This window comes from Natator depressus, chromosome 9, assembly GCF_965152275.1.
Source record: "Natator depressus isolate rNatDep1 chromosome 9, rNatDep2.hap1, whole genome shotgun sequence".
In the NCBI taxonomy this organism is placed as follows: Eukaryota; Metazoa; Chordata; order Testudines; family Cheloniidae; genus Natator; species Natator depressus.
Window position 1 is genome coordinate 83937472 of NC_134242.1, and position 18992 is coordinate 83956463.

The window sequence follows — 18992 nt, forward strand, 5'->3', positions numbered from 1 at the left end:
TGGCACTGGCCACTGTCAGAAGACAGTGTACTTGTCTAGGTAGTCCACGGGTCAGATGCAGTTCATCTCTTCTTATGTTACCTTGCTCAAAAAGGGTTACATGAAAATAAGATACAAAATTCCAGATCCTTTTTCCCTATATTATGTTTAGATGTTTCTCACAAGTTTGGGAAGTTATGACTTTCAGAATATTTGTTTGTTTTTTAAAAAGATGTGGGGCGTTATAGATAATGATTCCAGTTTCTGTTAAAATTTAAAAACTGTAATTTAGAAGTTTCAATAAAAAGATTATTTTAGGGCTGTCAAGTGATTAAAACAATTAATTGTGATTAATCGCACTGCTAAACAATAGTATACCATTTATTTAAATATTTTTGAATGTTTTCTACATTTTCAAATACGGTATATTGATTTTAATTATAATACATAATAAAGTGTAAAGTGCTCAGTTTTTTTTAATCAAATATTTTCCCTGTAAAAAAACAAAAGAAATAGTATTTTTCAATTCACCTAATACAAGTACTGTAATGCAATCTTGATCATGAAAGGTTTCAGCGTGGTAGATGTGTTAGTCTGTATCAGCAAAAACGACTAAGAGTCCTTGTGGTACCTTAGAGACTAACCAATTTATTTGGGCAAGTTGAACTTACAAATGTAGAATTATATAAAAAAAAAACTGCATTCAAAAACAAAACAAATGTAAAGCTTTAGAGCCTACAAGTCCACTCAGTCCTATTTCTTGTTCAGCTAATCGCTCAGACAAACAAGTTTGTTTACATTTGCAGGAGATAATGCTGCCCGCTTCTTGTTTATATTATCACCTGAAAGCAAGAACAGGTGTTCGCATGGTACTATTGTAGATGGCGTTGCAAGATATTTACATGCCAGGTGCGTTAAAGAGTCATGTGTCCGTTCATGCTTCAACCACCATTCCAGAGGTCATGCAATTAATCGACAGCCCTCGTTTTTTTTAAAAATACAATTTTAATTTAATTAATTCCAACATATTAATGAACACAGTGCTTAGAGGTAAAATGGAGATAACAGTGGCAAAAAAGAATATACACTGATGACAACAAGTGTGTAAGTGCTTTATTATTTAAACAGTACACTTATTAATAGGGGAAAAAACTAAGGAAATTCAAAAACAAAACTTCCATTTAACATTAGTTAAGGTCATTCTCAAACAGCCAACTAAAGCATAAAATATTAGGAAATACAAAGTTAAGAATTAAAGGGTTACCAAGTCAAGTGCCCTCAAGTTAGAAAATGCCAGAATGAATGTTGCCACTGCAACCCTAAGTTGGCCCCCTTGTGTGTATGCACAATTTAGAAAGCCACAGGACTCCGGTCTCATTCACTGCATAGGACAGATCTGCTGTGGGGTGAATTTAGGTTGTGTAGTAAAGGAACCTATCACCTGTGGGATCCTGCTTCATTTGTTGCAGAAGTTGGAGGGTGAATGAAACTGGGGACAGCAGGAAGAGAAAAGGATGGTCTCATGGCTTAGGTGTTTGAACGTTGCCCTGGAGAATTAGATTCTATCCCTGCTTCTTCAACTGGAGTTCCTGTGTGATGTTGGGCAAGTAACTTACCCCAGACTCTTCACAGGTGGTCATTTCTGCATCTAATTAAAGGCCTACAGACTGGGGGCCAAATTAAGGTTGTACAGGCAACGGTCCTTCTGGCACTTCCTAACTTGAGTACTGGACTTTGTAACCTTTTAATCTTTAACTTTGTATTTCTTAAATTTTTATGGTTTAGTTAATTGAGAAGCGGAACCCTAACTCATGTTAAATGAAGTATTTTGTTTAGGAATAGGTTACACTACAAACTAGAGAGCTTTTCCTTTTTAATTGGCTAGTTCTCTTATTGCACACACCGCCCGATAGCCCTCATAGATAAAACCTTGATGAAGGCCTTAGGAAATTGAGATGGGTGTTTTTGTTGGTTTTTGCTACTGGTCCAGCAGCTTTACTCCATCAGGTTAGAGAAGTTACAGAAATAATTTGGAAGTACTGTCAAGGGCTAGATGACCCAGAAAGTCTAATCCTGACCATCCTAGGTTGGGATTTCTTTTCACTGTACATATGTTTTACCTAGCAGACTATGAAAGTTGCTAGTGATGGTACTTCAACTGCCACATCTAACTGACCTTCCTTCTAAAAAATGGTTTCCTCGTAGTTAAAAATTAAATGTACCCTTTTGTTTCAGGCCATTATTCCACTGTATCCACAGGTGCCAACTCCGTGGGTGCTCTGGGGCCCATTAGCTGTTTGGTGGCTGGCAGGAGGTGCTCTAGGGAGGTCAGAGAGCAGCAGGTGGGTGGGAGGTCTGGGGGAGGTGGCGGGAAGAGGTGGAGCGGGGGAGGGGCCTTGGGGGAAGGAGTGGGGGCAAGGCCTCAGCCTCAGGCTGGAGCACCCTCCTGGAAAAAATATAAGATCAGTCCCAGGCACTGACTTTTATCTAGGAATTTATTTACAGACAGTTGTACTCCTAAAGGAACAAGTATTACTATTTAGGATTTAACAAAAACTACCTGACAGTTTAATTCCAGTTTGTTGTTCTTATAAATAGGGTGTCAGGCTTCAGCACTATGCATAAAGATGTAGAACCATTCTGCTGACTCACCTTAGATGCAAGGCCAGAGAGATGAGTATTATTAACTCAAACCCAGGATATAAAAGGGTCTGAGTGCCTCTAAAAAAGTGGAAACAAAGAATTTGGGGAGGGTGTGCCCTGCAGGGAAGACACTAGCAACAGCTAAGTTCTGGAGCAAGCTCTGGCAAAAGATTTTTATGTATTAAGTAAATATGTTCATACGCAAGAGCTGTGCTAGGAAGAGCACCTCCTAGTAAAGCCCATACAATGCCTCCTAATCTTATTTGGGTTATTCTTATTTGGATTAAGGTTACAGGAGGTTACTCCTGCAAGAAGAAGCACTGTGCGCACTAAAAGCCTGGAATTGTATATCTACTGACAAAACACTAATTTGAAACATGCAAATAGGATACAGACCCGGATACAGGGCAGACGATAGTAAATGGATACTTTGCAAAGTTTGCATCACGGCCAAAAGGCCACACAACTAGATTTTTTTTTTTTTTTGGAGTATTGCCCAAATGTTCCTATAGCTGTTATGTTTAGAACCAGAAGCTCACCTTCATGTTTTAGGGTCTCAGTTCTAAACAAAGATTAAATTGGGAGACCAAGACATTTGAAAAGGAAAGAGACACAGGAAGCTAAACAGTTATACAGGAGAACTGCAAATAGATGCAGATGCTTCTAATAAACTATGGTGTTTGGATTATGAAACAAACATGCTTCAAAGAGCACTTAAAAGTACCACCCCAGCAAATGCGGGCCTAGCAGGAGGCAAACTGTTGCCGGAGCAACTCTTGTTCAGACTCTGCTAGCAAGTCTGCCCCCAACCGTGAACAGATGATTTGACACACTGGTCTAGGAAATAGTTATAGGATTGTACCACAGATGTTTCCTTAGGGAATTACTTCAGACTAATTACAGCGTGAGTAGTTATTTCCTCCATAAAAATCACTGTTTGACAGATACAAGTGCCTAGCCAAGGGAAGAGGTAGATAACTCACTTGGCCAAATGCTACCTTTATATAAGCAGGTATAAATACAGGGGACAGATTTTCAAAGAGCTTCCATCCAGAATTGCCCACCCTACTTTATGGTTGCACTATTGTGTGCTCCCAAACCTCCAATCTGCAGGAACAAACTTTTTCTTGGCAAATGCAAATGTCCAGCTACCTGGCTTGCTTGCACAAAAGAGTGTTGGTGGGCTCCAAAACGGAAGACATTTCTGAAATCTTGGCCCAAAACTTCTGTCAGAAAAGCCATCTATCCGTTTATGCTGGTGGGGGGCTGGGGAAGAGAAAAAGTAAACAGAAACAGCCCCGGTCAGCAGGGAAGGGGCCCTGTTTTTTGTGACAACAGAACCATTATATAAAGTTCCTATACTGCGGGTAGGGTCAGAGGAAGGGTCTCCTTGCTGGAGAAACCGGGTGTGGATGCTGAACTTTCTGAAAATTGACAAGTTTTCTGGTGGAAATGGGAGGATGCTGAAAGACATGGATAATGAAGGCTAGCTAATCCTATTAGCCCAAATACAAACCCAAGCCTTGCTGTCTTCCCCACTCCACTCAGCAGAAGCATAGACACATTGGCACTCTCACATTTGGAATCTTACATTCTATGTATGGCTGTGTCTCCTATGTCAACCATCACAGAATGAAAGTGCTGCTGTATTGAATGGAAAGTAGAAGAGATACTGGCAGGAGCATAAATGTTCACAAATGCCAAGTTCTTCAAACAAGAGACCTTAAAGTTAGGCACCTAAAACAAAAAGTGACCTGAGCATCCACAACGTTCAGTGACTGCAACGGGTGACACAAAGGCTCAGCACTTCTGAAAACCAGGCCACTTTGATTTAGATGCCGAACTGTATGTGCCCACATATGAATAAATTTAGCCACATGCTATTGCAGCACCTCTGACCCTTCCCGTCAGCTTGAGGTTCTGCAGGTGTTGTATAGTATTTATTGTGTCTTGATATAGAAGTAATGACTACATATGAACGTATGAAGCTCTGATATAGAGTGCTTATAGCAGGGGTGGGCAAACTTTTTGGCCCAAGGGCCACATTGGGGTGCAAAACTGTATGGAGGGCCGGGTAGGGAAGACTGTGCCTCCTCAAACAGCCTGGCCCCCCTCCCCCATCCAACCCCTCCCCACTTCCCACCCCCTGACTGCCCCCCTCAAAACACTCCACCCATCCAACTCCCCCCCGCTCTTTGTCCCCTGACCACCGCCCCCCAGGACCCCATCCCCCCGTTTCCCATCCCCTGCCCCCGCCCCAGAACCTCTGCCGTATTTAACCACCCTCTGTTCCCTGTCCCCTGATGACCCCCCGCCATCCAACCGCCCCCTGTCCCCTGACCGCCCCTTTCCTCTGGCTCCGCCCTCCTTACCATGCTGCTCAGAGAAGCATGTCTGACTGCTGTGCCGCCAGGCCGGAGCCAGACTCTCTGCCGCTCTGCCCTGCATGAGCGCGTGGAGGCCTGACTGCAGGAGAGGGGGGACAGTGGGGAAGGGCCGGGGGCAAGCCTCCCGGGCCAGGAGCTCAGGGGCCGGGCAGGATGGTCCCGGGGGCTGGATGTGGCCCGGGGGCCGTAGCGTGCCCACGATAGCCATTACTGAAGGTGAGACTTGAAAGACGGCTCATTGCCATTGGACTCCCCCTTCCGTCCTTTATATTAGCATTTACCTTGCCTTTCATCCAAATATGTTACTTGGCTCTATTAGATAGCATGGTACATACATCACCCTAGAGACCAAGGGCAGCTTTTCAAAAGGTATAATGTGCTTAGTGGGATTTACCAAATCACCGAAACAGTTTAGGTGCCTCTCCCCCCTTGACTTAGGTGCCTATGAAGCTTACAAAAGCATCTCAGTAGGTCTGTAAACCTGGCCCCCAAAGCCATTTTAGTTAGATTGCAGTCAGAAGTGTTTGAGAACCTATCCATAAGCATTAAGGAGTTTGGCTTTATCTTCACTACATCAAAAACACCCTTTGTGAAAAGGATTGGTTTCAGTGAGTGTTTGTCAGCAGAGAGATACTGAATTGGTTAACTTTGGGGTTAGCTACAGTGTTTGAGATAACTGAAGTTACTATGCTCCCTAGACCATAGTAACTACATACCATACATCCCTTCTGTGACCGGGGTGCCTGGACGGGCCGTACTAAGAAGGCTACACTCAGGGCAGACTGCAAGGAATAGGGCAGACAATTCCCAAACGGGTAGTTTATTCTAGAATTAGATTCACCAAGCCAGTAACAAAAACAGCTTCTGTAATACACCAGTTAACAAGAAGCCAAATACAATCCCCTTTACGCATTCCAGCCCTTGGGTCCCCTCGAGACAGCTAAGTCTAATCTAGTAAAGGGTTATTGAAAACCTGATTCACAATATGTGAGGTTCACCAATCCCATAAGAACTGGATACTTATGCCCAGGTCAACATGAGTCTCAGATTTACCCAATAATAGTGCTGATGCCAATCCTTATGTAACTAAGACTAAAGGTTTAATAATAAATTAAGGAAAAAGAAAGAGGAAAGTTAAAAAAATGGTCAAAAGATCAACACACACACACACACACGTGTAAAGTCCTTAGGTCAGTTTCATAGCAGAGATGGTATAAACTACTGGCTTGTATGAGTCTCTCTGGAATCATCCCAACAGGTCAGAACCCAAAAGGTAGCTTCGATATAAAGCTTGTTAAAGTCTTTCCAAGCATTTTTCAGGTTATTCCAAATAATTTGGAATATTTCTTACTGGAGCAGGAGGGAACAGTAAAAACAAAAAGCAATTTATTTTCTCCTGTGATTTTCTGTATCCTTACTACTTTGAAGTGGTCTCTCATCAGTTTGTTTGATCCTGCAAAAAGGAGTCATAATCCAGTGTTAATGACTTATCCTGGGTCAGGGCACTAGACAGTTAGTATAGTCTATTAAAGCATTTAGAGTAAAGCATATGAAGTGGACACAGGAATATCGTATTGTGGACAGCTGCAGCAGTAAGTAAGTGAATAGAGACCACTAGGAGACACTGAAACTTAGCAAAGCAAATATAGAAAAAAAGAGGCCATAATGCTGGTTGCCATGAAAAAAGGTCTGCATGTTTCCCACAGTTTTGTGGGAATCACAGACAGGGAAGAAATAGGGAACATGATGTTGCTATTTAGAACTCTGTTTTTCTGATGGATTCAAGGGTTAAAAAACACTTTAAAATGTTGCAAAGAAATATGCAGGTAAGGGTCCTCTAACTCAGCTAGTGTGCATCAGACAGCAGTTAAGAGACTGTCTTAACTCTATCAGCACACTAAAAATATATGTATGTATGTCAGAACACCCCTATTTACTAAAAATGCCAGCTGTACTAGAGAAGCCAACTTTCTGGATATACTCTGCACAGAAAAGATCAATTCTGATTTTTATTTCTTTCCCATCCCCACACTATTTGACTTATGGGACTTATTAGGCAAATATAGCAACAGAGTTTCTGTATTTAAGTCCTAGACAAAAAGTAATATTTTCCCCAGACCACAAGGGTGTGGTTCACTCCTAACATGTCTTAAACCTGCCATGAAAGGCGTGAACTGTTGAATCATAGCACACCTTTTTGTACTGTGGGCACTTCCAGGGCAGACACAACTGTTCTGAATCATATGCAGCTGTAATTCTTTCACCAATCTCATCTGTCATCCAAAATTAGTAATGTGTGGGGAGAGACCGAGGGATCTTTAGATTTGCCACAAAGTCTGATAGCATGGCACAAACGGAAAGTTTTACCATCATAAGGCCTAATCACCTCAGCCACACTATCAGAGGCTCGTTCACCTGCACATCTACCAATGTGATATATGCCATCATGTGCCAGCAATGCCCCTCTGCCACGTACATTGGTCAAACTGGACAGTCTCTACGTAAAAGAATAAATGGACACAAATCAGACATCAAGAATTATAACATTCAAAAAACAGTTGGAGAGCACTTCAATCTCTTTGGTCACTCGATTACAGACCTAAAAGTTGCAATTCTTCAACAAAAAAGCTTCAAAAACAGACTCCAATGAGAGACTGCTGAACTGGAATTAATTTGCAAACTGGATACAATTAACTTAGGCTTGAATAGAGACTGGGAATGGATGGGTCATTACACAAAGTAAAACTATTTCCCCATGTTTATCCCCCTCCCCCCCACTTTGCTCAGTTCTTGTCAACTGCTGGAAATGGCCCACCTTGATTATCACTACAAAAGGTTTCTCCCCCCCCCCCCCCCGCTCTCCTGCTGGTAATAGCTCACCTTAAAGTGATCACTCTTGTTACAGTGTGTATGGTAACACCCATTGTTTCATGTTCTCTATGTATATAAATCTCCCCACTGTATTTTCCACTGAATGCATCCGATGAAGTGAGCTGTAGCTCATGAAAGCTTATGCTCAAATAAATTTGTTTGTCTCTAAGGTGCCACAAGTACTCCTTTTCTTTTTGCAAATACAGACTAACACGGCTGCTTCTCTGAAACCTGTCACTTTCAGTGATGCTACTATTGCCTGCATTTTACAAGGGCTTTCCCAGGAAAGATACTGTACTGAGTGAGAACTGTTGGTATGCTAAAGCTATAGGAACTGGAGAAAGACAAACCATCTTCTAAATGACAGGTTTCAGAGTAGCAGCCATGTTAGTCTGTATCTGCAAAAAGAACAGGAGTACTTGTGGCACCTTAGAGATGAACAAATTTATTTCAGCCTACGCTTTCGGGGGCTACAGCCCACTTCTTTCTAAATGAGACAATATAACTCAGACACAGTACAACGGACACAGGTAAGATACTCAGCTAATAAAAGTAAGTCCAAAACAAAAACTTGTTCATGAGCACTAACTACATAAGTAGCATTAAAGGACTTAATCCTGAAAGGTGTTCAGCTCCTGAAACTCATTAAGTTGTAGGTGATGCTTGTCTGCAGGCCACCACATGCATCAATTTCACCATATCAAATGAAAAATTCCTCTTCCAGTTAGGAATCAAGAGTAAATCTGTAGAATTGTGGCAAAGTATTTTAAATATTAACAGACTTGTTTTACTGGATACTTAGAAGATCCAGATTTAGCATGGGGCAGAAACTTACGAAAAATCCAGAAAAGCATCTGGAAGGTTATGGATCTGGGGTCTGTCTCCACTGAAGTCCATTGAGAACTTCCATGCATTAATGATGTGGTACTGCACACACACTAACATTTCATGCTGATACAGTTCACAGCAAATTTGGCTGGCCTCCTAGCTTTAGAGACTTCGCTAGGACAAGGGGAAAAAAATATCTCAAGAGCACGTGGGGGAATGTTTTTTAATGTCATCCCATGGTGCCATAAATGTGGACAGTAAACAAAGCTAGTTAAACATTTGGGCCTTGATCTTGAAATTGATAGCTCTCTATGCGGGCAAAGTATTCTGCCTATCAATTGCAGGGTTGATTGGTATTTACGGAAAGAAGACATGGTCTCCAGAGGAGAGATGCCAAATGACAATTTGCCTTACCTGCTGCCTGCCACAACTTTACATTGGAGCAGCTTAAGATGAAGTATTTCGGTTACTTCTGTGCTGCACCTTGGACAGTCTGGTTGTTTTGGCCAGAGGTAAGATGCTGGTGTCTCACACATAGATGCTGGCAGCTTGAAGGCTAGGAATGGGATGCAGGGATGTGTGGGGACAGGGGTACAGATTTCTCATGGAACAGCTAGTTCTCACCAATTTTACTAGCATGTAACATCCATGAGCACAAGAATTCTGCAAATGCACTCTTACTCCCCCAACCCCATAGTGAATATTTGCAGACATTGAAAAATAATAGCAGTGGTATTGGTGAGTGTGCTATTAACGTGCCAGTTAGCCAAGAAGCTACAGCCTGGTGCATTCACCTCCTGACACTGAAGTTGGGTGTGCTGTGTGGGTTGAGGCCAAATGCCAAGACCATCTAGTGGTCCCTTCTGGTCTTAAAAACTCTGGCACCTGAGAAGTTCACCAACAGCCAACCAGTGCTCCCTGGGGCATGGCTTATATTAAAATAGCAATTTAAAACTACTGTAAGCAGAGCCTGGTCCTGTTCCATCAGACCCAGGTACCTGCATGATCCCAAGCCACGCTATTACTAATGAACCACAGCACCTAAGTCATAGTGTAGCCACTGCTTCCGCCAGAAGTGCCTTCAGAGCTTTACTATTCGCCTGTGCTCAAGTCCCCCTTGTTTGTTTAGGAGTCAACAGAAGCAGAGGCTCCCATCCTAGCCCCAGTTAGGTGGATTCCAAGTGAAATTTAGCCTGGGGGAAGAGAGAGAAAGGGGAAAGCAGAGGAAGCCTGGATGCTAGGAGGAGTCATGTGGAAGAGTGGGGAGGGGTGTTAGACAGCAGGAGGCAGCCTATTTGATCTGGAAAGGAGGAATAGGCGATGGTGTGTCTGAAGTTTTGAAATCAGCGGTGCTGCATAAAGCGAAGGAAAGTTCTGTTTCCTTCAAGGTGGGAGCTGAGGGTGATACCAATAGATCAGTCTGCATTTGACGGTGGCTGGACGAGATGGTGTCCCTCCCTAGCTACTCTCTCAAGTTCTCTCCTATATAATTGCATCCAGTTTGGAGCACTCTGGGGAATGAGTATCAAGAGAACCAGAAAAAAGTAGTTTCCAAAAGAAAAACTAAATTAGAATATTTTTAAAAGGATGGACCTCATTGTTACAATGGAAAGCACCAGAGGGTTGCTGGCTATTCAATGTATCAGTAGCGCAAAGTGACTCAAACCTAGGAAGGCAGGAAATGTGGATCATCAGGAGAAAGGTATAGCTTTGACAGTGTAAGCAAGATTCAGTGACTGCTGGTGGGTGCATGCAGTCCTCCACATACTGACCAAGCTAAAGTCACACATTCTTTCAGTTAGCCCATGCTGTGACTTTTCCAGGAAGGTGCTAGTCAGTCAATCAGAATAGGATTGGGGATGGATTGTCTAAAACCACATCTGTTATGGTTGTATTATGGAATCTATGTGAGTTTTAGACTTGCATCATCAGATTAAAGAATTAGTTCTATGGCTGTGTTATGATCACTTAGTCTGACCTCCTACATAATGGTCCCTATGGGCCGTAAGTCTGTCAGCTAGAATGCTAGATCCAAGTTCTAGCTACTGACAGTAACCTGAAGAACTCTGGTTGCCAATATGGAATGTTATTCCTAAGGCTTACAATTAAGATATCATGAGCTAAGCGATGGCAGGCACACTTGCCAAGGAATTTCATTTGCTGGAGCCACCTGGATTCAAGGTGTGGCATCCTGGACAATTGTTAACATCAGATATCTTTGAAGTCTTATTAAATTACTTCAGTATGTTGTAATGTGCTGACACAGAACCTTGTGATACCGACAAACAAGTATTTGAAGTTATTTCAGGTCATGTTCACGACTGAAGTCATCCTTGTTTCAAAGGAAGTCTCAAAGCTATGCAATCTTTGAAACTTGTGGATATGCCAGAATTGAATGGTCTGATCTTAAAATGCTATCAATTCCTCTCTAGATCCCTGTTGAAAGTGGTTAGAAGTTTGGGCAGAACAAAGTAACTTTCTGACTTGTGACCCCTGCAATAACAGGGAGCAATCTTTGACCTAGTCTACATAGCAGCAGCAGCAACAACAAGATTGTGTATAGGAGGTGTTCACAGACAGAGACAACCTTCTTTCCCATTCACAGTCACAAATGTTCCCTGAGGTAACTGCAACAGCTGCTTACATGGAAAGTATTTAATGGCCTAAAATTAGGCTCCTAAACTTAAAAGAAGTGGGCTGATTTTCACAAGTGCTGAGCACCCAAATCCCAGTGAATTCAAGGGAAACAGTAGATACTCAGTAACTTTTAAAGAAGCTTCCTCTGTTTAGGAACCTGACACTAATGACCCAGCACGACAAAGGTCCATTGGGAGTTCACTATTCGGTCAGCAACTCTTGTCAGGCGGTCAAGGTCACTACATCTAATATGCTGTTGTCAATCACTATCTACAAAGTGTCATGCAAGGTATATACAAACTGGTAACATGCTGGTCCCGAAAATCGTTGTGTGATGGATGTATGGTAAACCCAGAAAAGGACTTTGTAGATACATGCTGTAAATGTGTTCTTAAAATATATCTGTCAGGCAGTATCTAAGCCATGCCTCTTTCAGAAGGAGCGTGGAGACACATTCAAGCAAATGGAATCAATGTAAAGGCATGACTAAATACAAAGAAAAGTACATTTACATGCAAGTAAACAAAGCTATTGAAAAATGAATACTTAATCCTGCTAGGGGATGGAGACTGCACCCTCAAGGAGCCTTCTGGCCTCCTGAAGCAGAGAGTCAATGAACTTTGGGAAGATAGGGCTTCCTACATCTTGCTGGGATGTAGATACCATACTTTGTCTGGGCTTACTTTTCAAATATATATCAAAGGTTTACTGGACTGTGAAGACAGGGGTCTGACACTCAAATAATAAGCAATTGAAATGAACAATATAATAAGAGTATCAAGTAACTGAATTTATGAAAGCCTGTGACACTGGGGATTAATATAGTGAAATGTGTGCATTTATGCTACACGAGTAATTATGAATACTCACTGATATTATGCTTTAACGTCTGTGACCAAACCCAGGGAGAAACAGGTTTTCCCCAGGCAGGAGGGAAGGGAACTATCAACCTTCCTCCAATATAAATTAAGCATTATGAAATCAAAACAGTGGAAGCCCCATTTACTTCTGAATCAGCAGGGGGATGGGAAATCAATAAGAAGGGAAGAACAGCAGGAAGTTTTCCTGCCTCTTAACAGGGTCAATAAACTTTGGCAGATATAAGCAGAAACAGAAAGCCATTTTGGAATCCATCACCTGATGGATTCAAAGGGGCCAGGGCTCTTGAAATCAGACTGTTGGGTCCTTCAGCAAGGGGGGTTGAAGACTGAACTGAATTTAGGAGAGAAATCTGCTAAGGAAAAAGATTATAACTTGCTGAAATTAAGTTTTAGATGTGTATTTTTACTTTTGTTTGCTTGTAACCCTTTTTTTCTTTCTGCCTTGTATCTGGTATCACTTAATCCTATGTTTTTTGTTAAATAAGTTTGTTGCACTTTTACTCTGAACCATTTCAGTTCTCTGGCTGAAATATAAGTGTTTGTTCAAACTCCAGTTAAATTAATGAGCTGTAATGTATTGTCTCTCTTAAAAGAGCAATGAATTTAAAACTTCTGTGAGTGTTACAGCAGAGAGCTGGACACTGCAGGGCAGAGGGTTTGGGGGACATTCAGAACTGGGGGAATGTTGGGGTCACCCTGCAAAAAGTAACTAGGCTGTGGAAGCCAGGGTGTGACATACGTGTGTGTGTCAAAACTTGTGAGCCACAGCAGCACAGCACTGAAGGCATCCAGAGTTACAGGACAGATGGTGACAACCCCTTACTGGTCTGGGTTATACCCCAAAGAGTCACCCTCAGGTTGCTGCCTCAATAAAATTACTTTAAATGTAGCAGCTGGAAACCACATGATCAGCCAGCCACCCACCCAGGTAACATCAGCAAGTGCTTTGTTGAATTTGCGGGAAGGGTTTGCGACTCAAATGGTACTGAATTGACAAAGCCAATTTACAAGTATGTCTAAGGAACAAAGTTTCTTCAAGATACAAGGTCCCTATTTAAAAATGGCAAGAAATTCACTATACAGTGAGGATCATGTTGGCAATTTGACCAACAATTCCTTTTCTCTCTCTGAGCAACGTTCCCTTTCCACCTATGCATAGCTAATTAAAAGGGGGAAAATGCATCTCCAGCATGTGGGGTAAGGAAAAATGTGTGTACTGCTTCCCTGTGCCTCCCGCCCCCCCAACGGGTTACATTTAGAGAAGTACAAAGTATATAGCAATGACAGAGTAGGTTGTACTGTTGAGGAATGGCACTATACAGTAGAATCTCAGAGTTACAAACACCTTGGGAATGGAGGTTGTTTAACTCTGAAATGTTTGTAACTGAACAAAACATTATGGTTGTTCTTTCAAAAGTTTACTACAACTGAACATTGACTTAATACAACACTGAAACTTTACTATGCAGAAGGAAAATGTTGCTTTCCCTTTATTTTTAGGGGTTTAGGTTTAACATAGTACTGTATTTGCTTTTTTTCCCCCCCCCTTCATCTCTGCTGCTGCCTGATTGCGTACTTCTGGTTCCAAATGAGGTGTGAGGTTGACTGGTCACTTCGTAACTCTGGCGTTCATAATCCTGAGGTTCTATTGTATGTAAAAGAAAGCAGAGTCTCAAATACAGTAAAAATCTCAAATGACAAACTGTACCATAGACAATGGACAAAAATTCCATCTGTGAACCATGAAAGTACAGCAATAGCAATATACTACCAGCCACCTGGCCGGAGAGGGGGCTGTGACGTGCTCAAGAGGATACTACTACTACAACTGCCAGAAAACTCAAGAACAACGGGGGATTTCGACTATCTCCAGGTTGACTGGGTATATGCACGCAGGATAAGATGCAGAGATAAAAATGGCGACAAACCATTAAGGACTACGACTTGGAGCAGCTTAGTCCTGGAACTCACAAGGGGAGATGAAATTCTTGATTTAGTCCTCAGTGGTGGACAGGATCTGGTCTGAAAGGACTATAGCTGAACTTCTCAGTAATAGTGACCATAATAGCGGCAGAGAGTTCTGTGGCACCTTATAGACTAACAGACATATTGGAGCATAAGCGTTTGTGGGTGAATACCCACTTCGTCAGATGCAGACTAACACGGCTACCCCTCTGATAGTGACCATAATGTAATTAAATTTAACATCCCTATAGGTGGGGGGAAATACAAAACTCACACACCACAGCAGCATTTAACAAAAAAGCGAGGAAGCTAGTTAAACTTAAGTACATGAAAAGCAGAAAGTCTGCTAAGCAACCAATGGGCCACCGGACGATCAAAGCACTAAAGGAGTACTCAGGAAAGACAATGCCATTGCTGAGAAGCAAAATGAATTCTTTGTGTCTGTCTTCACTAAAGAGGATGTGAGGGAGATTCCCAAACCTGAACCAATCCTTGTGTGACAAATTTGAGGAACTGTCCCAGATTGAGGTGTCAATAGAGATGGTTTGGGAATAAACTGATGAACTAAACAGTAATAAAAGTCACCAAGACCTGATGGTATTCAGCCAAGTGTTCTGAAGGAACTCAAAAAGGAAATTGCAGAACTACTAACTGTGGTATGTAATCTCTCTTTTAAATCAACTTCTGTCCCAGATGACTGAAGGGTAGCTAATATAATTCCTATTTAAAAAAAAAAAAAAAGGCTCCAGAGGCAATCCTGGAAATTACAGGCCAGTAAGATTAATTTCAGTACCAGGCAAACTGGTTGAAATCATAGCAAACAGAATTATCAGGCACATATAAACACAATATCTTGGGAACATGTCAACATGGCTTTTGTAAAGGGAAATCATGCTTCAACAATCTATTAAAATTCTTTGAGGATGCCAGTGAGCATGTGGACAAGGGTGATCTAGTCGATATAATGTACCTGGACTTTCAGAAAGCCTTTAATAAGGTCTCTCACTAAAGGCTCTTAGGCAAAGTAAGCAGTCATGGATAAAAGGGAAGTATCCTCTCATGAATCATAACTGGTTAAAAGACGACAAAAATCAAAGGGTAGGAATAAATGGTTAGTTTTCACAATGCAGAGAGGTAAATAGCAGGATCCCCCAGCAGTACTGGGACCAGTGCTGTTCAACATATTTATCAATGATCTGGGAAAAGGGTGAGGTGAAGTGGCAAATAACTATCCTGAGTAATTTTGTAAGTCCAAAGCTGCCTGTGAAGACTTACAAAGGATCTCACAATACTGAGTGACCGAGGAACAAAATGGCAGATGAAATTCAAAATTTATAGGTGAAAAGTAATGGATACTGGAAAATATTATCCCAACTATACATACAAAATGATGGGTCTAAATTAGCAGTTTCCACTCAAGAAAGATCTTGGGTTCATCACGGATAGTTCCCTTAAAACTAATGCTCAATGTGCAGCAGCAGTCAAAAAATCTAACAAAATATTAGGACCCATTAGGGAAGGGATAGAAAATATAACGCCACTATATAAATCCATGATACACCCACATCTAAAATACTGCATGCAGATCTGGTTGCCCCATCCCCCCCCCCCCACCCCAAAAAAAAAAAAAAAAAAAAAGGATACTAGAATTGGAAAAGGCACAGAGAAGGGCAATAAAAATGATTTGAGAGGTGTGGAACAGCTTCTATATGAGGAGAGATCAAAAGACGACTGGGACTGTTCAGTTTAGAAAGAGACAGCTAAGGGGGTGGGGATGTGATAGATGTCTACAAAATCATGGATGGTAGAGAAAGTGAATGGGGAAGTGTTATTTACCCCTTCACATAACACAAGTATCAGGGAGTCAGCCAATTAAATTAATAGACAGTAGGTTTAAAACTAACAAAAGGAAATATTTCTTCACACAGTACACAATCAATCAACCTGTAGAACTCTTTGCCAGGCGATGTTGTGAAGGCCAAAAATATAAAACTTATCAAATTCTTTTTAGAATTAAGTTCATGGAGGATAGGTCCATCACTAGCTATTAGCCAAGATTGTCAGGGATGCAACTGCACACTCTGGGTGTCCCTAAACCTCTGACTGGCAGAAGCTGGGACTGGGCGACAGAGGATAGATCACTCAAAATTGCCCTGTTCTGCTCATTCCCTTGGAAGCATGTGGACTGGCCACTGTCAGAACACAAGATACTGGGCTAGATGGACCTTTAGTCTGACCTCGCACAGCCATTCTTGTGTTATTATGTCATGTTTTTATGTCACCAGCAAAAATTTGGAGGGCCACAGACTAAGGGATTATCTCCAGTTATGAGGGCAAGGTGTGCAGGATGTTACTATATACCCTGTCATTTAAACACAGGGCAACTATTAAGGGATCCATGTTTACACGACTCCCCTGTTAAGAGTCCAAGGAAGAAGGAAAGACCTGAATAATTTTAACTAGCATTAATCCTGCTGGAAATTTCCTAGTAACATGAGCAAGGTGCAGGCAGTTGCCTAGAGTATGGCTCCTGCACTGGCAAAATTTCACTCAGCTACTACAGTGCTCCTGGAATTTGGTAATGGGAAACACAGAGGAATAAAAAGAATCAAGGAGTTACTCAAGTGTGGTCAATAGGTCTGGACATTCAGAAAACTACATGGGAACATATCAATATAAACATTACCAGGCTTTTCAGGCACAGGGGGCCAGATCCTCAGCTGGTCTAATTAGATGTGGATCTAGCCCTAAATTAGGATCTTCCCTTAGTTTGCGACAAGGTAGATTCAGATTAGGTACTAGAGAAACTGTCTAACTACAAGGCTAGTTAAGCACTGGAACAGGGTACCTAAGGAGGCTGCAGAATCCCACCACTGGAGGCTTTGCAAGAGCAGGTTAGACAAACCCCTGTCCGAGAGGGTCTAGGTTATTTGATCCTGCTGCAGCACAGGTATTTCCAGCCCTATATTTCTATAATCCCATCATCATGTTGCATTCTGAGGAGAGGATAAGTTGTTCCTCAACCAAGATTCAGAATTTCAGGAACACAGGCAGCCATGTTCATGGCCCAAAGGACCAACATTTTACCAGCACCATCCAGTTTCAGATCAAAAGTATAAAGTAAGGAACATTCCCTTCAAACAAATCACCATCAACCCATCTCCCATCGGGAGTGGTGAGTCCATTCCAGTCACAAAAAAACCCTGCCTCTCAAAGAGGGATGGCAGCATCCAGTACTAAGAGGAGACTGGCTATAGCAGGAGTGGGCAAACTTTTTGGCCCAAGGGCCACATCAGGGTTGCAAAACTATATGGCGGGCCTGGTAGGGAAGGTTGTGCCTCCCAAAACAGCCTGGCCCTGGCCCCCGCCCCCATCTGCCCCTTCCCACTTCCCGCCCCCCCCAACTGCCCCCCCTCAGAACCCCCAACCTATCAACCCCCCTGCTCCTTGTCCCCTGACTGCCCCCTCCTGGGACCCCCTAACCGTCCCCTGGGACCCCACCCCCTATCCAACCCACCCTGCTCCCTGTCACCTGACTGCCCCAACCCCTATCCACACCCCCGACCGGCCCCCTGGGACTCCCATGCCCTATCCAACCCCCCTCGTTCCCCATCCCCTGACCGTCCCCCCCCCAAAACCTCTGCCCCATCCAACCACCCCCTGCTCCCTGTCCCCTGACTTCCACCCCAGGACCCCTCGCTTCCCATCCCCTTACCATGCTGGAGCCAGCCACACTGCACAGCAAGAGCGGTGGGCCAGAGCCCTGGCGACGCAGTGGCATGGCTGCATGGGAGGGGGAACAGTGGGGGAGGGGCCGGGGGCTTGCCTCCCCGGCTGGAGCTCAGGGGCCAGGCAGGATGGTCCTGTGGGCTGGATGCGGCCCGCAAGCCACAGTTTGCCCACCTCTGGGCTATAACATCCCTCAGAACACAAAGCAAATCACAAGCCTAGTATTCTCTGTTTCCCACCAGGTCTACCCTAGTGGGTAATAAGGAGTTCTCCTTAGCCAATTCTGACATATTGCTATGTTACTCCAAAAGAACTCTAAGCCAAAGATCTTGTTATCAGTAGTAAACTGGGAGCCCAGTTTGCTTCAAATTGGGAAGATGGATTCCTGGAAGACATCAAACCTTCCCGATATTGCATCACTCTCCTTTTTTAAAGGGCTTTTTCTAGCTTCTGAAAATGTAAGGCTGCTTCCTCGGATGCAGAAAAAAAGTAGAAGCAGCTGGAAGCATTGAAACTGTCCAGTTCATTTGATACAGCTTGCTTGGTCTTAGGCAGACTGAAATCTTCTATTAACATATAAGTCAACAAGGAAGAGGAGTAAACAGGAAAGCTAGTTGTCAGGAAAGCTTTGTGCACGCCCATGATTTAGTTGCATATCAAAACAGCAGGGGGGAACTTGGGTAATAGTAGTGAACATGACTTTCCACTGTGTCGAATTTGCCTCCTTAAATGTTCTCAGTCTAATATACCAAGACAAGTATATTTATCGCTTTCTTCCCTCCCACCCTTTCCACTAAAGTGATGTTAGGAGCCCACTTAACTTGCTGCTACCATATGGGTCCATTAGGCCTCACCCACTCTCTGAGATTTACTATTGTTATAACAAAAAGCACATAGGCAAGTGTTGTATTGTGTGAACGAACCAATTACCACCAAAAAATGCCCAGAAGTACAGCACACTCACCATTGTACATTAAGTTTAAAAAAAAAGAAAAGAAAAAAGAAAAAAAAAGAGTTTTACTAAGTGTTTTACCCAACTTCATTAAATCCTGAACAATTCAACTGTTTCAGA

General features: G+C 42.7%; 1 protein-coding gene across 2 annotated transcripts in view; it reads right to left on the minus strand.

The window, feature by feature from the left end:
• COL4A5 (collagen type IV alpha 5 chain) overlaps window positions 1-18992 on the minus strand; it is a 147857-nt gene that overhangs the window by 76454 nt on the left and 52411 nt on the right. The window contains exon 1 of one of the 2 annotated variants that reach the window (XM_074962488.1): window positions 3775-3890. The exons of the other annotated variant lie outside the window; for it this stretch is intronic. Within the exon in view, the coding sequence (XP_074818589.1) occupies window positions 3775-3864 (90 nt within the window). The 5' untranslated portion in view covers window positions 3865-3890. Of the gene's footprint in view, window positions 1-3774; window positions 3891-18992 lie in introns of those variants that run through there. 2 annotated transcript variants of the gene reach the window in all.